Source organism: Lepus europaeus, chromosome 16 (assembly GCF_033115175.1).
Source record: "Lepus europaeus isolate LE1 chromosome 16, mLepTim1.pri, whole genome shotgun sequence".
Taxonomy (NCBI): domain Eukaryota; kingdom Metazoa; phylum Chordata; class Mammalia; order Lagomorpha; family Leporidae; genus Lepus; species Lepus europaeus.
The window spans coordinates 88542194-88562767 of NC_084842.1; the positions used below are offsets into that span (position 1 = coordinate 88542194).

Below are 20574 nucleotides of genomic sequence, written 5' to 3' on the forward strand. Positions count from 1 at the left end.
CAGGGACGGGGACCCAGCCATCAGCTGCTGCCTCTCAGGGTGCGCATCTGCGGGCAGCTGGAGCCAGGAGCCGGAGCCGGAGCCTAACCCAGGCCCTCTGAGCTGGGGTGGCACACGTGCCCCGCCCCCGGCCGAGCAGATCTGACTTACACGTCCTCCCCTGGGGCGACGGGGGCAGTGTCTCACATCGCATCCCCGGCACCTGGATCTGAGCTGTGGGTCCCGTGAGGCCGAGGGCAGGGGGGCCGTGCCACGGGGGAGCCCGTCAGCAGCAGGGATGGACAGTCCGAGCGTGGACAGAGGGGCCTGCGGGCCATGTCGTGAGCGCCCTCACCACCTGGGGGCAGGGTCTCGCTGCCCACTGCGTCTGGGCCCTGGCTGCTGGCGTGGTGTGCAGTCTGTGCAGGAAGTGTGTCCACACGTGGGCTTTGCCACGGGGCACGGGGGTGTTTCCACGCAGACCACTCGGCTCACAGGCCTCTCCTTGCCCCCAGAGTGCCCGTCCCCTCTACCTCCTCCTCCAGGAAGCCTTCCTGGCCCTGGGCACATTGCTCTTCTCCCCGTCTGGCATTGCTGTTACAGTCTTGGGTGGTCTTCCTGGCGGGATTCTGGGCCTCCTGGGTGGGGGAGCTCATTTCCTGCCTGGCCAGCAGGTGCTCGGGGGGGCGGTTGGGGCTTACCTGTTTCCTGGGTGTGCGGTGAGGGGCTCCGGCGGGCCCCTTCCCCCGTCTGGGTGCCTGTGTGGTGCTGAGGACGTCATGTGTGTGACATTGTTTCGTCTTGGTTGGCACAGGGCGCACGGAACCAGAACTGACCTCGGCCTGTACGGCTCAGGGCCTCTGGAGCGTTCGAGCGCTGGGGACCACGGCCTCTCTATTCTCATCACCCCCGATGGAAGCCCGGTGCCCCTTGGTCGGTCACGTCCCGGCCCCCGCAGCCACCACTCTGTCAGGCTGTCGGACTTTCCTGTGTGCGGGTCGCGGGGCTGCTCCCACGCTAGCGCGTGCCCCAGGGGCCGCATCGGGGGGAGGGGGCAGGGACAGCCAGGGTCTGCTGTTTCTTCTGCTTGGGCGCTTGAAGTGCCAACCTCACCGTGTTTTCTTATTTTTAAACCATTTTATTTAACAATGATCTGAGAGACAAACAGACAGAACACAGGAGCACCTGTGCGCTGCTTCGTCCCCTGAGTGCCGGCAGCGGCTGCGGCTGCACGGGCCAGAGACGGAGCCGGGACTCCATCCGGGCCTCCCAGGTGGGCGGCAGGGGCCCGGCTCCTCGGGCCACCACTGCTGCCTGCCCCGGCGCAGGGGAGCCGGACGCCGGAGCCGGGAGCCAGAGGTGGGCACCGCACCCTGGCTCTGTGACGTCTCGGCTGCTCGCCGCACACCTGCTCCCTCGCTGTGTCTTTAGCAGAATTTTTGGCCATGAATTTTTTATTAGCACAGAGGCCCTGAGCCGTGAGGGGTGTCCTCTGGGAAGCCCGATGATCTCACCCGATGAATATTTAAACCCTGGCAGCGGCACCTGAGCTCCCCGCCCCCGCCCCACAGCGCTTCCACCTGCACCCCCACCCCCAGGCTCGCCCAGGGCTCTGCCTTCCAGGGGAACACACAGTGCTGGGCCCGACCCCACCCCTGACATCCCAGTGTCCTTGGAGGGAGCTCCCAGCTGCCCCACAGCCCGGCATGGCCTGGAGGCTGGAGCCGGCCTCCTGTCCGGACAGCCTCAGGGGACAGGGCAGGCCATGGGACACGTCCACCCCTGGACTTGGGCGCTTGTGAGCCTATGAAGCTGCCCTCCGGCCGCGGGACCTGATTTCCTCTCCTGTGGCCTCCCCGAGGCATTGCAGGAGCTGTCACAGGCAGGGCCGGGCGGGCCAGGCACCCAGCCCGCGGGGAGACGGTGTGGGCGGGGCTGCCGGACGAAGCCCGAGGCAGGTGCAGCCAGCTCTCCGTGGGGGACCCCTGCAGGGAGGCAGCGCCTGGTGATCCTCGTCCCTCACGGGGCGTCCTGTGGCTTTTGGCAATGCGGTGTTTCTCCCATCCCATCTCCTGTTTCCAAACTCCAGCCAGGCACAGCCAAGCACACGGCCCGCGTTTCCCTGGTAACGCTCCGTCTGGTCCGATAGATAGATGATGGGTCGGTCAATCGGCCTAATTCCAGGGGTGTGGATGGAACCTGGGCCGGGTCCCCACGGCCGCCTGAGCTGGGCCCAGGAGCCGGCCCCAGAGAGAGGCCTCCCTATCCCCCACCCTTCTCCATCTACCTCTAGGTGGAAGGTTCTCCTGGCCCTCCCTCTGCACAAACCACCCTCCGAGGTCTGTGCCCTCAGGGGAGTCGGCCACCTCCCGCGGTAAGGGCCCAGCTAGTAGTGGTGGTCCCGGTGAGGCTGGGCCTGGGCGCCTGCCCCTCGTGGCTCTGCTGTTCCCTGCTGTCCCCTGGGTCTGTGTAGCCCCTTGCTGCCCCTGCGTGGTGGGGAAGAGAGTGCAGGGCCGTGGAGGTGGGCGACAAGGCGCCGGCAGCCGTGGAGCCTGGGGCGGGGCCCTGGGAGCCAGGAGGGAGAGGCCTGGGCCTCGGCCTGGCAGGTGGGCTCTTCTGCTCCCCAGTTTGTCATTCTCCGGCCATCGCAGGGGGCTGCGGTCAGCTGGTGGAGGACAGCGGGGTCGCCCACGCCCCACCCACCTCCGGCCCGGGCTCTGGCCCTCCCTCCTTGTGCTGCCCATGCTCGTGGCTGCCTCGGGGCCTTTGCACCCGCTGAGTCCTCGCCTGCTCACATGCCGGCCCTTCCCTGCAGTCTTGGTGGCCGCCTTCCCCGGGGTCCCCTCTGGCCAGCGGCACAGCTGACCTGCCCCCACCCTGGGGCTGCTCACCTTCACAGGTTATCGTCCACCGCCCGGAGTCTGTCTGGCGGCTGTAGCTGGTTTTCTGTGTGGTTGGCTTCTATGACCAAACACCTGGCCCGGCCCCGGATACCCAGTGTTTCTGTCTCACGCCAGAAGCCAGGGCTGAGGGCGAGGCCCTGGCTGCGTGTCTGGTTCTTGGCGAGCGCCGTGTCCCGGCTGGCAGGTGCTGCCTGCTCGCCTGTCCTGTGGTGTTCCTCAGTGTGTGTATGTGTGCACACACGTGTGTACATGTGTGTGAGACATGCATGCACATGTGTGTAGAGAGCTCCGATCTCTTCCGGTGACAGCACCGACTCTCCGTGGCCCCTCACACCTCCCCAGGCTCCCCCCATCTGTCACGAGGGGGGTCTGGGCAGGGTGGGGGGCACCCCCGCTGTGTGTGGGGCAGGCAGTCATCTGTGTGTCCGGGCTTGGTCCTGGGAGCTAACAGGGCTCCGGCACACAGTGCGGAATGAATGATTGCACTGAGGAATGAATGATGCTGGACTTCTGGAGAGGTGTCCGTGCCGGACCTGCTGTTGACCCCAGCCGCCCGCTGTGCCCCCGCCCGTGTCCAACACCTCACCCGATGTTTCCAGTCCACGGCTCGTCCACGCCTCCCAGGGAATGGAGAGGAAGCTGCCAACCCAGCCCATGGTGCACCTGCAGAGCCTGGGCTGGGGGAGGGCTGTGGGCTGGGGGAGGGCTGTGGGCTGGGGAGGGCTGCAGGCTGGGGGAGGGCTACAGGGGAGCAGCTGTGCCTGCCCTGCGACCCCTGACCTGGGCACCCTGCGCACCTGCTCCGGCGCCAACCCCAGCTCTTGGGAAGCAGCCAGGCCGTGCTGCCTCCCTGACTCGGCCGGGAGAAGACGGACGCGCTGGCCTGGGGCAGGACTCTGGGGTGCTCACCGTGTGAGAGCGTGGGCTTCCCCACAGAGCGGCAGGGGGTCCAGGCCCTTGGGGTTTCCTTCCGGGACAGCGGCCTGCGGGGCGTCTCTGTGGGGTGGCAGGGCTGCTGTGGGAGGCCGGGACCCGTGCCCTGGGAGCGTGGCCACAGTGCACTTGCCGGGACCGGCTCCTCGGCCTCTGTCACCCACTGGTCCCTCTCGGAGGCCCCGGGGCTCGGCAGGGGATGTTGTGGGGAACAGAGAAGTGGAGTCTGGCCTTGGTTGCCTCCAGGTGTGCTTCCTGGCACTCACACTCATGTACATGCACTAACATGTATGTGCAAGCTCACACATTCATGTCCACGTGCACGTGAACTCGCACATGCACACATACACTCGTGTACATGCACACGCTCCCCCACTCACATGCACACACACACGTACTCACATGCGACACTCCCCCCACTCATGCACACACACAGACATGAACTCACATGGACACACATGCACACACTCCCCCACTCACGTACACACACGCTCACATGCGCTGACATACATGAACTCATGCATGCACACATACACAAGCACTAACACACATAAACTCATGTACACACCTCTGCACACGCACGTACACCCCCACTCACATGCGTGCACACATGCACACGTTAACTCACATGCACACACACTTGCGCACACATGCATACACGCTCCTCCACTCACATGCACTGGCACACGTGCCCTCATGCACTCACACACACACACTCATGTCCAAGCACAGGCATTCAGTACACACACACATGAACTCACGCACACACACACCACGCACATGTACACACACCACGCACATGCACAGTACTCCACGCACATGTACATGGCCTCGCACCCATGCACACTTACTCCCCACACTCACACATGTACTGACACACACATGTACTCGCACACACATGTACTCACGTACATGCATACGCTCGCTCGCTCTCTCACACACAAGCACCGGCCTGGCTGGGCAAATCTCTTGTATAAAATCCAAGGGGCCTGGGGCCTCCTGCCCCTCCAGCTCTGCCTTTGGGGGTGAGCGTGGTGGGGGCCCGGGCACACCCAGTGGGCGGGGCTCTGCCTGGCAGCTGGCAGGGCATGGGGCTGCTCTGGCGTGGCCGTGTGCACCCTGCTCCCGGGAACGGAGTGAGTGGCTCGGGTTTCCAGGGGCAGGCAGGTGGGAGACAGTGGCCCGGCCGCCCTGAGCTGGACCCCAGGAAGGGCCGCCCAGGACACACGCCTGTCAATGCCTCTGTATCGTGCATCCTGTGAGACCCTGGGAGGCGGTGGTCCATTACACCTGCCTGAGGACAGGGGCCACCGGTTGCATTTATGGAGCACCTGCTGTATACCAGGCACTCGGGAGCCTGCTGGGCACTCAGATCCGCATTGCCGTCGGCTGTGCCTTACAGAGGAGGCTTGGAGAGGCTGACACCGTGTGTCCTTGTCACGGCCCTGAGACCGCCATTCTTGTGAGGAAGAACAGGGGGCCGGGCCCCTGAGCCGGCCAGCCCCAGGCTGGGCTCCTACCCCTCCCAGGTCCACTCGCGATTCAGCTTCTAGCTGTTTACCCAAAGCCCTCTGCGGCGGCTCCTGTCCCCTGGGTGAGTCCGACAGGTGGGGGCTCCCAGCCTGGCCATCCTGCGGCCTGCAGGGCCGCCTCCAGCAGCTCCCAGAGGCTCCATCGCGTCCACGGGAGCTGACCCGTGCATCAGCAGGCTGTTATTAATAACACGTCCAGCCCTGGGCAGGGGGACGGGGAGCCAGGGCTCAAGCCCAGCCTCCACTGTCGCCCCCCCCCCCCCCCCCGGCAGGTGCGCACCTGCCGGCTTCTCCACCCCGGCCTTTGAAGCACGTCCACAGCGCCAGGCTCTCTACGCCGGGCTGGTTGCTCCAGGACATGCTGGTGGGCGGTGCGTTCGGGGAGCTGCTGCTGCTTCCCTGGCTTTGGGGGAGCAGCCCCCCCCCCCGCCCACGCTCTAAAAATACCCCGTGTGAGGCCGCCCCCCACCCCCGCCCGACCCTCGCCGGCTGCCATCAGAGCACCATCCAGAGCGAGTGCACTCTCCCGCTGGTGGATTCCTTTCTTGGCTGTCGGCGTTAATGTGTCCGGGATTAAAACCGGGTCAGCAGGATTGGAAACACACGGCTCCTTTACCCGGTGTGGGCAGCCAGGGCCACCACAGCAGGGCCTGCCCCCCGGGGCTGTCCTTCTCATGTCAGGGGGCCTGGACACGGGCACGGAGGCCGGCCCGGGGTGATGCCGGTGGTGACAGAGGCCGTGACCGTGGCGCCGCCGTGACGCTTCCTCTTGTGGCTTCTGATTTTAACTGGCGTCCTGTGAGCTGGGTGATTATCTTCCTAATGATCCTAGCACGGGCGGAGTGTTGCCAAGCACCGCTCTTCCTGCCGTGCACCGGGTGGGGCGGGGGAGCCAGCGGTGTCTCCGCCGCCTGTGTGTCGCAATCCCGTTGTCGCCCCTGGCAGAGAAGGGCACCTGGGAAGTCACCGCGGCTGGGGCAGGACTTGGCGGTGGGCAACCCTGGGCCCCTTCCACACTGAGCTGCTGTAGGGGCTTTGTCATCCCGGGCCCCTCTCTCACTCTGGCTGATTTCCAGCTTCCTGCCTAGCGCCCCCTGTGGGTGTGCGGCTGTTGGCTGCACGCGGCCCAATGGCTGTTTGCTCATTCATTTCTCCTCTCCGCCCTGAGACCCTGTCCCTCGTGGCCACAGCGGGGCAGGTGCACCCGCGCCTTCTCCGAGGAAATGCGGCTCAGGGCTCTGAGGAGCGAGGAGGGGGCCTGCTCGAGCCCGCCGGGGCCTGGCCTGTCTCAGGAAGGACCCGCAGTCCCAGAAGCGGCGTTACGGGGGCGGGTGGGGGGTTCAGTGCCCCTGGGCCCAGGAGCCGTGCAGGAGATGTGACTGAGTGTTCACCTAGGGGCCTGGGTGCCTCAGGGTGTCCTGGGAGAACGGGCTCCCCAGGGGAGCTGCTGGAGCAGTGTCAGCCCAGGCTGCCTGAGCAGAAGTCCAGGGGAGCCTTCTCGGTGACCTCCCCACACCGGGAGCCGTTAGGGGAAGTTGCACGGGAAGAGCGGGGGCCGGGAGGTGGGCGTTAGTGGCCAGGGCACTGCGGCCCTGCCTGCGGCCCCACGCCGGAGTGCCAGCTCCACGCGGGACGCCAGCCTCCTGCCTAGGAGGGCAGGCAAGTATCACCCACGTGGGAGAGCCAGATGGAGCCCCGGCTCCGCAGGCGTCCGGGAGTCGCGCAGCGGGCAGGAGGCAGCTGTGTGTGTCTGCCTCCCTGCTTTTCTAAACAAATGGGATTTTAAAAAGAGAGGCAGCAACAGTCGGGCTTGTGTCCAGGGCACAGCAGCTCGTGGGGGAGTGCAGGGCGCTGTCCCTGCTGGCTGTGGGGCCCTGGGCAAGTTGCTGAACCTCTCTGAGCCCTAAGTCCCTCCTCTTCCGGGGGGAAACCCGTCTGGCCGGCTGCAGGGCCGTGGGAGCAGGCAGTGCACTGCCGTGGCCGAGTTCCAGTGCTGCTCCGAGCGTGACGAAGGCTCTGGCAGGGGCCCGACCGGACCCTGTCCCAGCCCTGCCTTCCCACGGTGCCCGCCTGCTGTGCCGGCATTCCCAGCTCTGCCTCCCGGTGGCTGTGTCTACCGGGGCCCTGGACTCTGGCCTGGGGACGGGTGATGGAGCTCCGCCAGGCAGATCTGGGGCAGTGGCCTGGCCCCGGTCCTGGCTTCCAGCCCAGCCCCTGGGGTTCCCGGCCCCATGCCCCCCCCCCCCATACACACATCGAATCCCATCAGCTCCCCCTCAGCCCCTCGCCCGCCACGCACACACTTGGCACTTTTGGAAGTCCAGTGCCAAGGGCCCCAGCCCGCCCCTTGCGGAAGGCAGAGCTGTGGGGGGGCTGTGGGGGGAGGCCTGCGAAGCCGTGTGCGGAGCGCCCGCTGGGCCCCGTCGCAGCCTCGGCTACGTCTCTGGCACGCTGCGCCCTGCCTTCCAGCTGGGGTGCCTGCACGGCGGCGGCAGGGCCGGGCTCTGCGGTGTTTGGGTGTGCGAGCCCTGAGCAGGAGGGTCTGCCCCGGCCTTCGCCGTAGGACTCCAAGAGTGGAATTGGGCACTGGCAGGAGAGTCCTCGGCAGTGGGGCCCACGGACTCCACAGGGGAACTCCGTGTCCAGGCTTTTCCGGAGAGAAGCAAGGGTGCGTCACTGCCACGCAGGATACGTGGCCACTTCTATGCGTGTGCAGTGGCAGCCCCGTGGTCAGGACGCCCGCACCGCCTCTGGGGACCCCCAGGCTGCTGGAGAGCCCAGTGCCATCCCCCTGCCTTGCCCTGTGCAACCTCCCCGACTGGGTCAGCAGGTCCCCACCCCCGCGGGCCCTCTGGCTGGACACCGCCGTCCCTCCCCCCGCGGGCCCTCTGGCTGGACACCGCCGTCCCTCCCCCCGCGGGCCCTCTGGCTGGATACCGCCGTCCCTCCCCGTTCTCGGCACATGCCGGCCTCTCACTTCCAGGCGGCATCTTCTGCAATGTCCACTCCTCCCAGCCCCGCCGTCCTCCTCTGCTCCGGGGGCAGCAGGTGAAGATTTCCCCACAAATGCGGGTGCCACGTGTGGAGCTGGGAGCGGGGTCTGCGTGTGGCCCCCGTGGCCCTGGGAGGCGGGTGGGGCCCATGTGCATGCCTGCTGGGGGCACTGGGGGCGTACCCCTCGCGCTCACCCACCTAGACTGTGTCTGAAGGGCGTCCCACCCCGTGCCCCCGGTTCCCGGGTTTCCATGGCGATGTGAGTTTCCCTTCCGACTGCTCCCGGGAGGGATTATAAATTCGTTATTTCCCACTCGGGTCTGTGCCTGCCTCCTGCTTCCGGATTCCATTGTCTCGGGGAGACGCTGTTGGTTACTGGGTGGGGAGAAGAATGGTTGAGTCAGAGCCCAGTTCCTTCTGCCTCCCTGGGGCCCGAGGGTGGCCCTGTCCACGGGGGAGCCAGGACCCAGTGACGTTCCTGTGCCGGTGCTGTGAGCCTGGAGTCTGAGGTGGGGCCGGCGCCCAGCGCTCAGCTCTGGCGTTGGCTGCCTGCAGGTCCCTGTCGCAGCCATCTGCCGTGGCCTCCAGCAGTCTCCCACCCGTGGGCCGGCCCCAGTGACAGCTCCTCGATCGGCACTGTGACGTCCACACAACGAGGCAGACACGGGGCGTGTGCACGCCCGCCGGTGGCCTGGAGAAGCTCCTGGTGGAGTGCGTGGGCCTGGTGGGGCTGGGAGGGGAGGCGCCTGGTTTGGCAGTGGACGCACTGGCAAAGACAGGGTGGGGGCCGGGGCTGAAGGTGCACAAGGGGAGATGGGCGTGGGCGTGGGCTCGGGGTCTGTGGTCTGAGCAGGCCCGGTGCGTGCCGCTCACTGAAGGCTTCGCTGGTGAGGGCTGGTTTGCTCAGGGTGGACAGACGTGTGCTGGTGTACCCCACGATGCCTGGTGGCTGGGGACGCAGTCCTGGCTCCCTGCACAAGTTGGGGGACCCACGTCTCCTTGGAGGGTGTGTGTCGGCAGGACGCTGGAGCCGGGACTTCTGTGCAGGCCGTCTGACACCGGATGCCGACGTCCCCAGTGGCCTCTTCACCACCTTGCCAAACACCCAGCGCCCACGGACGGATTGTAAACATCGCCTTGAGGGCCGCGTGGAGGGGCGCAGGGGCTAAGCCACCACTCGGGACGCCGCATCCAGAGCCAGTGCACCCTGGGAGGGCACAGACGATGGTTCGGTGCTTGGGTCCCTGCCAGCCGGACAGGAGAGGGGGAGGGGTGTCGGCGGGATCCTGTGAGCGTGTCACCCCCCCATCGAAGTGGTCGGGGTTTGCTCCTTGTTAACACCCAATCGCTGTTAATTCAGACAGGGCTCCTAACCTGGGCTTCCTGTCCGTGGGTGGCTCTGCTCTGAGCGCGCGGTGCGTGGCGTGGGCTCCGGTGCCGGCCTTGGCAGAGGGCTCTCCACCGCGGCTGCCAGGGAGACGGCGAGCGCGTGACTCAGCCCCGTCAGCTCCCGGGGAGCGTCTGACAGCTCTGCAGCCCGCGGGGCGCGACTGGCCCCCGCGTCAGCCCCCAGCGCCGCACCGGCCGCCCTGGCCTGGAGGAGCCGTGCCAGAGCGCCCGCCCGGGGAGACACGAACGTGACCATCTGGGTTCTGTGCCCGGAGGCTGCTGTCCTCAGCGTGCCCCCGCCCTCCCCACCGACACGGTTTTCTCTGCATTCCGCTGGAGTCGGACAAACCTGAGTGTCGCAGGCTGTTTATGGCAGGCGCCGATGGCTTCTGGCCGTGGCGGTGAAGCCGATTTGGTGGCTGAACGTGACCTTGAATGACACCCCTGCCCCTGCCCTCCCTCCCTCGGAATCCACTCCTCTGTGGTGCTCCCCTCCCCCGCTGAGCTGACACCTGTGCCCAGCCTACACTGGGAACCCCTCCCCCTGCCGTCACCAGCTATCCCCCCCCCCCTCCCCCGCTCAGGGCCCACTCGGGTTTGTCCCCAGGCTTGGGCCCATTCTGAGACTGCTGGGGGAACGGCCATGTCTCGTCTTCCTGCCCTGTTGTCCACCATGGACAGGAATTCCTTCCTGGGGTTTTTGACTGACAAGAGGGGGACAGCCTCTCCTAGGGCCCCCCGGGCACTCCAGCCCCACCCGCGCCCACCCCTCGCTCCATCCATGCCGTTTCTACCTGAGTTCCACACATCTCACAGTCACGTAGGTGGCTACTGGGAAATCCCGGGGCCTCGTGGACCGGGTGCCAGGTGAGGGACTGACAGTGCCAGCCGGGGGAGGCAGATCGGCCCAGGCCGGCTCTGTGGGCTGGCTTTGACCTTGGGGTTCTTTGGCCCAAGGCTGCGGCTTCTCCCCCGCTGGTTGGTTTGCAACAGGTGCAGCAGGAGCTGGGACAGCTTGAGCGCTGGGTGGGCGGTCAGGGGTGCTATGGGGCGTGTGGACGGCCATCAGGCGTGTGTAGGGTCCAGGGAGGCGGAGCAGACACAGAGCTGGGGCCCGGAAGTCAGTGCAGGGGGGCAGGGGCAGCTGCACCACCAGGGGGTGTTGGGGAGGTCGGTCGGGGCTCCCCATCCTGTAAGTATGCAAGGCAGGAGGCTGTTACAGTTGGTGGCGCCTGGGTCAGGCCTGGGGGACAGCAGGTGTGCCTGCAGGGGGCGTTGAGCCCACAGAGTGGGTGCCCACGGCTCAGGGCCGGGCACGTGCGGGAGTGAGAAGGTGCCTCGCGGGCCCCGAGGCTCGGGGCAGACGCAGGAGCCTGGCTGGAAGGGAGCTGCCGTGCCATCGCGTGTGCGTGCGAGGCCTCTGCAGGCCGGCGCTCAGAAAACCTCCTGAGGGCAGCAGCAGAGACCGGCCTTTGGCATCTGCCGATGCCATCTTGTAAAAACGCTTTTCTGAACTTGCTTGACCTCAGCTGTTGGGAGCGCGCCTGCGCTGTTTCTCTTCCTGGGCCTGGCCCGGCTCTCTCCGGGCTGTGCTGGGCCTGGCCCCACCTCCCCGGCCTTCCCTGGGCTGGCCCCGCCTCCCAGGCCTTCCCTGGGCCTGGCCCCACCTCCCCAGCCTTCCCTGGGCTGGCCACGCCTCCCAGGCCTGTGCTGGGCCTGGCCCCGCCTCCCCGGCCTTCCCTGGGCTGGCCCCGCCTCCCAGGCCTGTGCTGGGCCTGGCCCCGCCTCCCCGGCCTTCCCTGGGCTGGCCCCGCCTCCCAGGCCTGTGCTGGGCCTGGCCCTGCCTCCCCGGCCTTCCCTGGGCTGGCCCCGCCTCCCAGGCCTGCCTTGGACCTGGCCTCCCCTCCCAGGCCTGTGCTGGGCCTGGCCCCACCTCCCCGGCCTTCCCTGGGCTGGCCCCGCCTCCCAGGCCTTCCCTGGGCCTGGCCCCGCCTCCCCGGCCTTCCCTGGGCTGGCCCCGCCTCCCAGGCCTGTGCTGGGCCTGGCCCCGCCTCCCCGGCCTGAAGCTCTGGTCCCTGTCAACACCCCTGCTGTGCAGAAGTTTAAGGTGCTGAGCTGCCGACAGCCTCGGCGTAGCTCTGTCGCGTGGGAGCGGCTGGCAGGGAGTGAGCCCCCCCTCCCCCGTCACTGGACGACTCCTAGGCTATGGGGGGGAGGGGGGAGGGGGAAGCTGGCGTCGGGGATCTGAATTCCGGGGAGCTGTGTGTTTTCCAGAGAGCAGAGCTCCGGCCGCAGGGCAGGCCCCAGGTCGCGGCACCCGTGACCCTGCATCGCAGGTCGGTCGCCGGGCTCCGCCACCGCCGTCTGCCGGGCCCATGGCCTGTTGGTGAGCGGGGCGAGCCGCGGGCCTGGAGCTTGTCTCGGCCGCCTGTGCCACAGGGCCCTCCCGGAGGTTCAGGGGAACCGAGTGGAGAGGTGACCGTGTGTGTCGTCTGTCCTGGGGGTGTGCTTCCCCCGAACCTGCTGAGCGCCCTCCGTGTGTCAGGGCCGCACCCTTGGTTGCAGTGAGCTCCGGCCGGCCCGGAGAGCAGACCCTCCACAGAGGTCGAGACGGGGCAGGGCGGACCCGGGCTTGGACCCGCTGGCCCCACAGACGCACGGGACCCCCGTTGGCCTGTGAGCAGAGTCACCGTGAAGCCCGCGTTTCCCGGGTCGGTGGCGCCCGCGCATTGATCCCCACGGACGAGCTTTGATTTATGGGTCCTTTCCCAGCTAACTTCTGGGCTCTCACTTTAAACGTTGGGTTTCCTGCCTGTGATGGGTGCCCGACGGATGCGGGGGGTGGGCTCGCCCCGTTCTCTGTCCTGCGTGGCCCAAAGGGGACCCCAGCCTTGGGGAGGCTTGTGGGCACTGGACCGTGCCTAGGTCCCTCTCCTGGGTGAATGGGGTCCATCTATGGAGTCAGGCAGCCCCCTAGTGGGGACCCCAGCCAGTTCCCAGCTGTGTCTGACAAGCCGAGCCTCAATGTTCCCATCTGAGAAATGGGAGTGCCTGCCTCCATTTGCTGGGCCCACCATAATGAGGTTTTCCACAAGGCGAGGGGCTCCCGGGATGGAATCGGCCGTCTCACGGTTCTGGAGCCCCTCCCCAGGTTCTGGCGGTGTCTGGCACTGTGTGGCGTTCCTGGTCTCTGCCAGCTGCTGTGTTTCTCGGAAGCACACGTACTGGGCGTCCAGGGCCTGTGCGGGGATGGGTGCCACTCAAGTCCCCGGTGTGATCCCATCAAGGCTTCTTAGGCACAGGTGGCTCTGGGTGGGTGTAGCGGTGGGGGCCGCAGCTCAGAGCGCAGGGGTTCCAGGGCAGGTGCAGGCTTGGCTGGCGCGAGGCTCGGGTTTCCAGCCTGGAGCTTGGGGGTGGGAGGGTGGGGGGTGGGCAGAGCCTGGCGGGAAGGGCAGAGTGGTGCTGAGACCCTTGTGGGCAGGGCAGGTGTGCCAGGCGCCCAGCTTGCTGGCCCGGGGCCTGGGGTCCTGGGATTCCATGCACCTGCCGGCCTCCTTCCTCCCACAAACTCTAGCTGAGTGCCCAGCCCAAGGCGAGGACCGGTGCCGCCCAGTGAGCCGGGAGCAGGCTGCGTGCCCCCAGCTCAGGCAGCTCCTCCAGCCCACGCGGGTACCGTGGTGTCGGAGCCTCAGCATCCACTGTGCTCCGTGGCCGGCCAGGGGCTCTGGGGGAGCGGTGAGCTTCAGCAACAGTGTTCTGGAACGGGATCTGTAACGCGTGCTGTGTGTGGTGACCAATGGCCTCGTGGGGACCTCGCGGGGGCTGGCGCTTTCACTGAGCCAGCCTGGCCGTGGCGGGGAGGGGTGGCGCCTGCGCCCGGCTCCCTGGCCGTGGCCCTGAGCCGCAGGCCGGCCTGGACTCCGGGCCGGAGCCGGTCAGGGTGTGGCCGCCTGGTCCGGGAGTCCAAAGTGCAGATCCTTCACGGGCGATGACCCCCAGGGGGATGGTGACCCCCAGGCCCCTGGGAGAGACCTGTGTGCCCAGTGCACCGGCCCTGCCTCCCGGGGTGGTAGCACTTCCTGCAGTGAGAGGCTTCCCCCAGCCCTGTTGTCCCCGCTCAGATCTGTCCCCGCTCCCCGCTGGGGGCAGCCTCTGCCTCTTGGCTTTCTGCAGTGAGGAGCTGCACAGCGCCACCTGCAGGATGGCAGGTCCCATGACACCCGGGCGGCCCCGGCCGCCATTCCTGCTCCCGAGCTGCTGCTGGCCCGGCGCTGCCAGGACAGGGTCCGCGGATGAGGTCACGGCTCTGTGGGAAGAAAGGAACCGTGTTAGCCCTGGCGTCTCAGCGCACGGCCTTGTGTCTTGGGAGGCCTGTGCCTGTCTCCAGCCGCCTGGCTCACCTGGGAAGCAGGGGACTGTGGCTTGCCCCTTGCACACTTCTCCCCGGCGTGCAGAGCCGGAGGCCAGGATCCAGAGCCGGGAGGGCGATGGGCACCCAGCCCCTCCAAGACAGAGCCCCCAGCTCTCTGCTGCAGGAAGGGCTTGTGTGATCCCTGCCCCAGCCTGGGCTGGAGATTCCGGGGGGCTTCCCGGAGGCAACGGCACACAGGCAGGATCAGGGCAGAGGCTGACCACCTGGAGGGGTGGAGAAGGGAGGGGTCTGTGTCGTGGTAGAAAGGGGCCAGGCTGGGGGGCAGGCGTGGGCGCCGTTTGCTGATTGTTGCTGACGTACGAATCTCACCTGTCCTGTGTCGTCCCTAAGCAGTCAGTGGTTCTGTGCGCACGGCACTGTGGTGACAGCACAGCCTGGGTGTCCCCGCTCTACCCCGTTAGGACCAGGTTTCTCCCGTAGCTTACGCTGGGGCTCAGGAACACGATGTGCGCTCACAGGGACACATGTGTGTGCTCACAGGGACATGTGTGTGCTCACAGGGACACGTGTGTGCTCACAGGGACATGTGTGTGCTCACAGGGACACATGTGTGTGCGCTCACAGGGACACGTGTGTGCTCACAGGAACACGTGTGTGCTCACAGGGACACGTGTGTGTGCTCACAGGGACACGTGTGTGCTCACAGGAACACATGTGTGCTCACAGGGACACGTGTGTGCGCTCACAGGGACACGTGTGTGTGCTCACAGGGACACGTGTGTGCTCGCAGGGACACGTGTGTGTGCTCACAGGGACACGTCTGTGCTCACAGGAACATGTCTGTGCTCACAGGGACACGTGTGTGCTCACAGGGACATGTGTGTGCTCACAGGGACACGTATGTGTGCTCACAGGAACATGTGTGTGCTCACAGGGACACGTGTGTGTGCTCACAGGGACACGTGTGTGCTCACAGGGACACGTATGTGTGCTCACAGGAACATGTGTGTGTGTGCTCACAGGGACACGTGTGTGCTCACAGGGACACGTGTGTGTGTGCTCACAGGGACACGTGTGTGCTCGCAGGGACACGTGTGCACTCACAGGGACACATGTGTGCTCACAGGGACACGTGTGTGCGCTCACAGGAACACATGTGTGTGTGCACGCTTCTCCAAGCTCAGGGCAGGAAGGGGAGGCGCCTGCGCCCACAGAGCCGGTGCTGGGTTCTTCTCTGTCCCCGGCTCCTACCCTGCGCAGCTCCAGCCCGAAGGCCGGCTCAGCCTGGGCTCCCGGCAGGGGAGGGGCCGTCCCCGGGAGGCGTTGGCCAGCTGGGAGGGCCGGCTGCAGCGCCGGCTCTGGAAACGGGCTCCCCTGTCCTTAAAAAGCCGTCACAGGGTGGGCGACCTGGCTGGTGGAGGGTGGCCCCGCCCCTCCCCGGCCCTCCCTCCTCTGATATCCCTCCCCTCCCCATCCCTCCCCTCTCTCCTCCACCCTCTCCCCCCAGCCCTCTCTCCCCACCACCCCTCCCCAAGGTAGGAGGCCCCGCCCTTCCCGCCAACCATACCTGCCTGGCGCCTCACCCTGTCCAATGGGGGTGAAATTCGCGTGGCTTACGTAAAATCCACCATTTTGTCTGTTTTAAACGGTTTTCACTGCTGATTTTCACACAAAAGCGGCATGGCCTGGTGGGCCCTCAGCCCTCTGGGGGGGACCCGGCCCCTGTGGGGGTGGGTGGGGACGAGGGCGGCCTTGCAGGGAATCAGAGCCAGGGTCCAAGTGGGGCAGCGGGGCCTGGGGGCTCACGGCCCAGAGCGCAAGGGGAGGCGTCGGGAGAGGCCCCCTATGGTGGGGTCTGGGAGGAGGGCGGGGCAACGTGGCCGGGCTGGCTGCCCAAGGAGGAGCTGGGGTGGGACAGGGACAGGTGGACGCCCTCCTGCGGCCCCGCGTGGCCTTGGTGGACACAGCTGCCTTTCATAGGAGAGGGAGCTGCGGCTCCGAGGGTCCTGCCGGGCGGCCCGGGGCTATCCACCGCGCTCGCCTGAGGTGCGGCCTGGGCTGGGGCGGCCTCGTGACCCTGCAGCCCCTGGCCCGTGTTGTGTGTGCGTGCAGCTGGTCACTGCTTGGGAGCCGAGGCCCCCTCGGCGTGCCCTCCCCGAGAGCCGGAGATTCACCGACGCAGCCAGGTGCCCCCTCGCTGGCCGTTCCCGGGAGCGCCTGGGAGACTGACAGCCCTGGTGCAGCTTGGAACTGCCCTGGGGCGGGCGATGGTGGTGAGGGAGGCGGGGCTCTGTCTGACCATGGGCGGAGGTGACCATTGGCAGGGGTTCTTGGGCTGCGGGCACCTCGGCCTCCGGGCGGGAAGAGCCCCTTGGCACCCTCCGGGCCCCTGTGGCCCTGACTCCATTCTTGGATTCCTCCTGCCTGGGCCAAAGCCCCCAGAGCTGGGGCCACAGCCGTGCGGGGACAGAGACAGGGGGGCTTTGGCTCCAAAGCTGTTAGCCAAGGACCCCTTGTGAGGTTCAGTTCTGGGAAACCACTTTTGTCATATTTGTACTTTGGGAGCTGAGAGAGAGCGCGAGAGCACCCCCTCTGCTGGTTCACGCCCCAGACGGCTGTGGTGGGGTGGGAGGGGCCAGGCGCTCCACCCAGGTCTCCCGTGGGGGTCCAGAAATCCAAGGGCGCTGCCCCGCGGGGTGGGGTCTGCATTTGGAGGCAGGAGCCGGAGCTGCAGTTGGACCCAGGCACCCACGTGGGACACGGGCGCCGGAGCTGCCAGGTCCGATGCTCTCGGAGACGAACCTCGGCTCCTCCGCTCACTGAACCGTGGTTTTTAGCAAAGCATTGGAGCTGCCTCCAGTTCCTCCAGACCGAAGAGGCAGGGGCTGTGGGGAGCTCCCGGGGTGCGGAGGAGTGGAGCGGGGGCTGTGGGGCGCTCCCGGGGTGCGGAGGAGTGGAGTGGGGGCTGGGCGGTGCCTGCCTGCCATCTCCCCCCCGCCCCCCCCGCCGCCCAGCGGTCACCCTCAGGGTCAGGAGGCAGAGGAGCCGCGGGGGCCGGGCCGACTGCAAATCAGCATCTTGCAGAGAGAGGGGGGACGCGGCAGGCAGCCCCGGGCCTGGGCTGGCCAGCGCCAGCCAAGGCAGGGCAGCCCCCGGTGTCCAGGCTGTGGAGCCCACAGTCCCGTTTGGCCACCGGGCCCAGGCGGAGCCAGTGGAGCGGTTCTGTCCCCAGCAGCAGAAGCGATGCTGAGCCCCCTTGGTGAAGGGGCGGGCAGGGGCCACCTGCCAGGCGCTCGCCTCCACCTGGCTCCGTGTGTTAATTTTTGCCACCTGCGCGGAGCACGGAAGGGTGCTGAAGGGGTGGTTTGAGTGCTCATTCTGGGCAGGGGCTGGGCCAGCAGTGGGGACGAGAAACAGGACGAGGTCCCCACCCTCGGACGGAGGCCTGGGCAGCCGCTGAGGGCACAGAGCCCGAGAGCCAGGCTCGGCTGGGGAAAGCCTCGAGGGGCTCTGGGAGGCTTCCTGGAGGTGGCGTCGGTTAGACTGGGATCTGAAGGTTGAGGAGAGACCCAGCGAGCTGGCACAGTGTGGGCAGGGCGGAGGGCGGAGGGGCAGTTTGTGCAAAGGCCCGGGATGGCTGGGTTCACGGTGCAGGGGTGCAGGTAGGGGGAGGAGGGGAGGCCTTGCTCAGACGTCGCCCGCAGCGGCTGGCCCCCGGGCAGCACTTCCTGGGACACAAGGGCCAGCCTCCACGTGCAGGGGGGCCCCTGTCCCTGGGGAGTGGGAGTGGAGCCTGGGTCCCCGCCGCCTCGGAGCAGATAGAGCGGGCGTGGGGGTGCCCTCTGGCCATTGTGCTCTGGCCGCGTGGGGTGCCGGGAGCCCCAGGCTCTGAAATGCAGGTGCAGAGGGCGGGGCGTGTGTCCCCCCGCCCGGCCCCGCCTGTCAGTCCACCTGCCTTCCCCGCCTTCAGAGGGTCTGCGCTGTTCTCTGCGGGCTGAGAAAACAGCTTTGTTCCCCGGTGAGCCAGAGCTGACCCTCGAAGGGCTCCCAGGGGACCTGCCCCCTGCCTTCTCGCTGCAGCCACCAGGGGAGGGGGAGGGGGAGGGTGGAGCAGCTCCAAGTCCGGGGCGGAGTTCTGCTCTTGTGGACAGAGTGGACCCTGGGACGTGGCCGGCTTGCTGGCCCCGGGGTAGCCGGGCCATCGGCCAGCCCGCGGGGGACCTGAGGGTGTTCCCGTGGTTCTGCCGGGGTTCCTGTGGCAACAGGAGAGTTGGGACAGCTAACGGGTCCCTGCAGCGAGGGAAACGCGATTTGACGAGCGTGACGTGGCGGTGGGCAGGGCGGGGCTTTCCGTGCGGTGGCTCCCGGCTGTCTCGCAGGAGCTCTGGCTGTCCTCAACAGTCGCAGGCCGGAGGCGACCATGGCGGCAGGAGGAAGGTGTCAGGGCTCCTTGCCACCTTCCCACCTGCTGCTGGCCAGCTCTGGGGCCTGGGCGGCGGCCTTGGCCCTGCTCACACAGGCGGCCCCACCCTCAGAGGCGTGGCCAAGCGTGCTGGGGGCCACTGCCTCGGCTGTCCCCTTGGCCCCCTTCACCGGATGTCCAGGGAGGGGTTTGGGTGGTGCGAGCAGATGGCGGCCCCTAGGGGGCCCTTGCCGCACTGGGGCGTCCCAGACCCCCGAGGGCCCCCCAGCCCCGCCCCGGGCAGTTGACCCTGGGGCACTCCAGCCTGGGGGGCGGTGTCCCCACATCCCTCCCGAGAGCTGACCTCTGCCTTTTCCTTTCTGGTGCCCCACAGGTGATCCTGATCCTGACCAAGTACTACCACGCCGACATGGGCAAGGTTCTGGAAAGTTCCCTGTGGCGGTGAGTCAGCGCCGTGGGCCTTCCCCCCCCCCCCCAGGCGTCGTCCCCGAGGCTCTCGGCTGAAGGCTGAGCTCTGTGGGCAGCAGGACAGACGGCCGGGGGACAGATGGCCTCGGGCCACCGCGGGCGTGGCCGTCCTCATGGCTGAAAGGTTTGCTGTCTCTTGGGCTCAGCCCAGGGGGCCGGGGAGGGCTGTCTGGGAGGGGAACCGTGCAGCCGGGGACGCGCCTGCCCTTCGGATGCTGTCTGTGGGATGGGGGAGGGGAGTGGTTGCTGGCCAGCGGGGGGGCTTTGTCTCCTGCCCCAGCCTGTGCGTGGGGAGGGGCTGCTGTCCGTCCTGGGGGTTCCTTTGATGCTTTGTGCCTGGAGTCGGGTCCTTTGTTTGCTGCTGGAGGAGCATGTGTGGCCTCAGCCGGTGGCTCGGTGGCGCTCAGTGGCCCTCGGTACTGACGAGGCCAGGGTGGGGGGATGCGGGTCGCCCCTGGCCCAGCGCCTCTGGCTTCCCCGGCCCCATGGGCCTGCGCCTGCAGTTGGGTAGGCTCTGCGGCTGGTGGGGGCTGCTCTGTGTCCAGGTGAGAGCAGGCACTGGGGCGAGGGATGGTCCCGGGGGCTCACGGGCTCCTGTCTGGGGCCAGGCTGGAGCACCGGCCTCAGGGCCAGGGCCGCTGGGGCGGGCAGGCTGGGGGCTCCCTTGGCGCCCGGGACCATCCTGACGGACACCCTGGGCCACAGAGTTGCTGGCGGGAATCTCCTCTCCTCTCCCAGCGAACGCAACTCCTCGGCTACCTCACCCGCCGGGGCTGTGCCTGCCAGGCGTCCAGGCCCGGTCTCAGCCATGCAGGGTGCTTGGTGGCCCTGTGGTCACTTCTCTGGACACTTCTAGAACGCCCGTGTCCTCCCTCATCTCAAGTGTCATGTACAGGGGGCATGGGGGGGGGGTCCTTGCTGGCGTGACCTGGGCATTCACCGCGGGGCTGCTGGGTGTGGTTTAGGGTCACAGGGGAGGGGGTGGGGTGGGGCAGGAGCAGGCAGGGAGGCCGAGAGCCGCTCTGGGGGTGCTGCCGAGCACCTCAGTCTCCTTAGCTGTGCAATGGGCTGGAACACTTTCAGGTGGAGCGTGTTGAACGTGCATGGACAAAATCCAGTTTTCTTCCGAATCGTCAGGTTGCTGTTCTCTGGGCGCTCCCATCCCGCCTCCTCCCCCCCTCGCCGCTCACCTGGCTTCTCCCCCCCCAGCCCTGCCCCCACACAATCCCCGGCTTCATTCAAGGCACCCAGGAAGCGTGGGTCATCTCAAGTGCGCTCTGCCACGTCCCCACTGCGGGCTCCATCCCTCGCCGGGTTTGCAGCACTGCTGGAGACCTCTCTGTCTCTCCTCGCTCTCTGACTCTGCCTTTCAAATAAATAAATAAATACACGTTTAATGAGAAGTAATAACAGAATCGGTTTAAAAAATAGCCTGGCCCATCTGTGGGGTGCACCGGAGCAGCGACGAGCCCCGCCCCGCCCGAGTCGCTGTCCCCCAGCTGTGTTCCCGCTCCCTGCTCTGTGTGCCTGCTGTATACGGATTTCTCCACCCTGTGAAGGACCACGTTTCACCTCTTGGGG

At 67.2% G+C, this 20574-nt stretch overlaps 1 protein-coding gene across 3 annotated transcripts in view; it reads left to right on the forward strand.

Annotated features, from left to right (window-relative positions):
- SORCS2 (sortilin related VPS10 domain containing receptor 2) overlaps positions 1-20574 on the forward strand; it is a 301213-nt gene that overhangs the window by 118015 nt on the left and 162624 nt on the right. For all 3 annotated transcript variants that reach the window (XM_062213492.1, XM_062213493.1, XM_062213491.1), the window contains exon 2: positions 18899-18966. In XM_062213492.1, coding sequence (XP_062069476.1) covers positions 18899-18966 — 68 coding nt within the window. The remainder of the gene's footprint in view (positions 1-18898; positions 18967-20574) is intronic.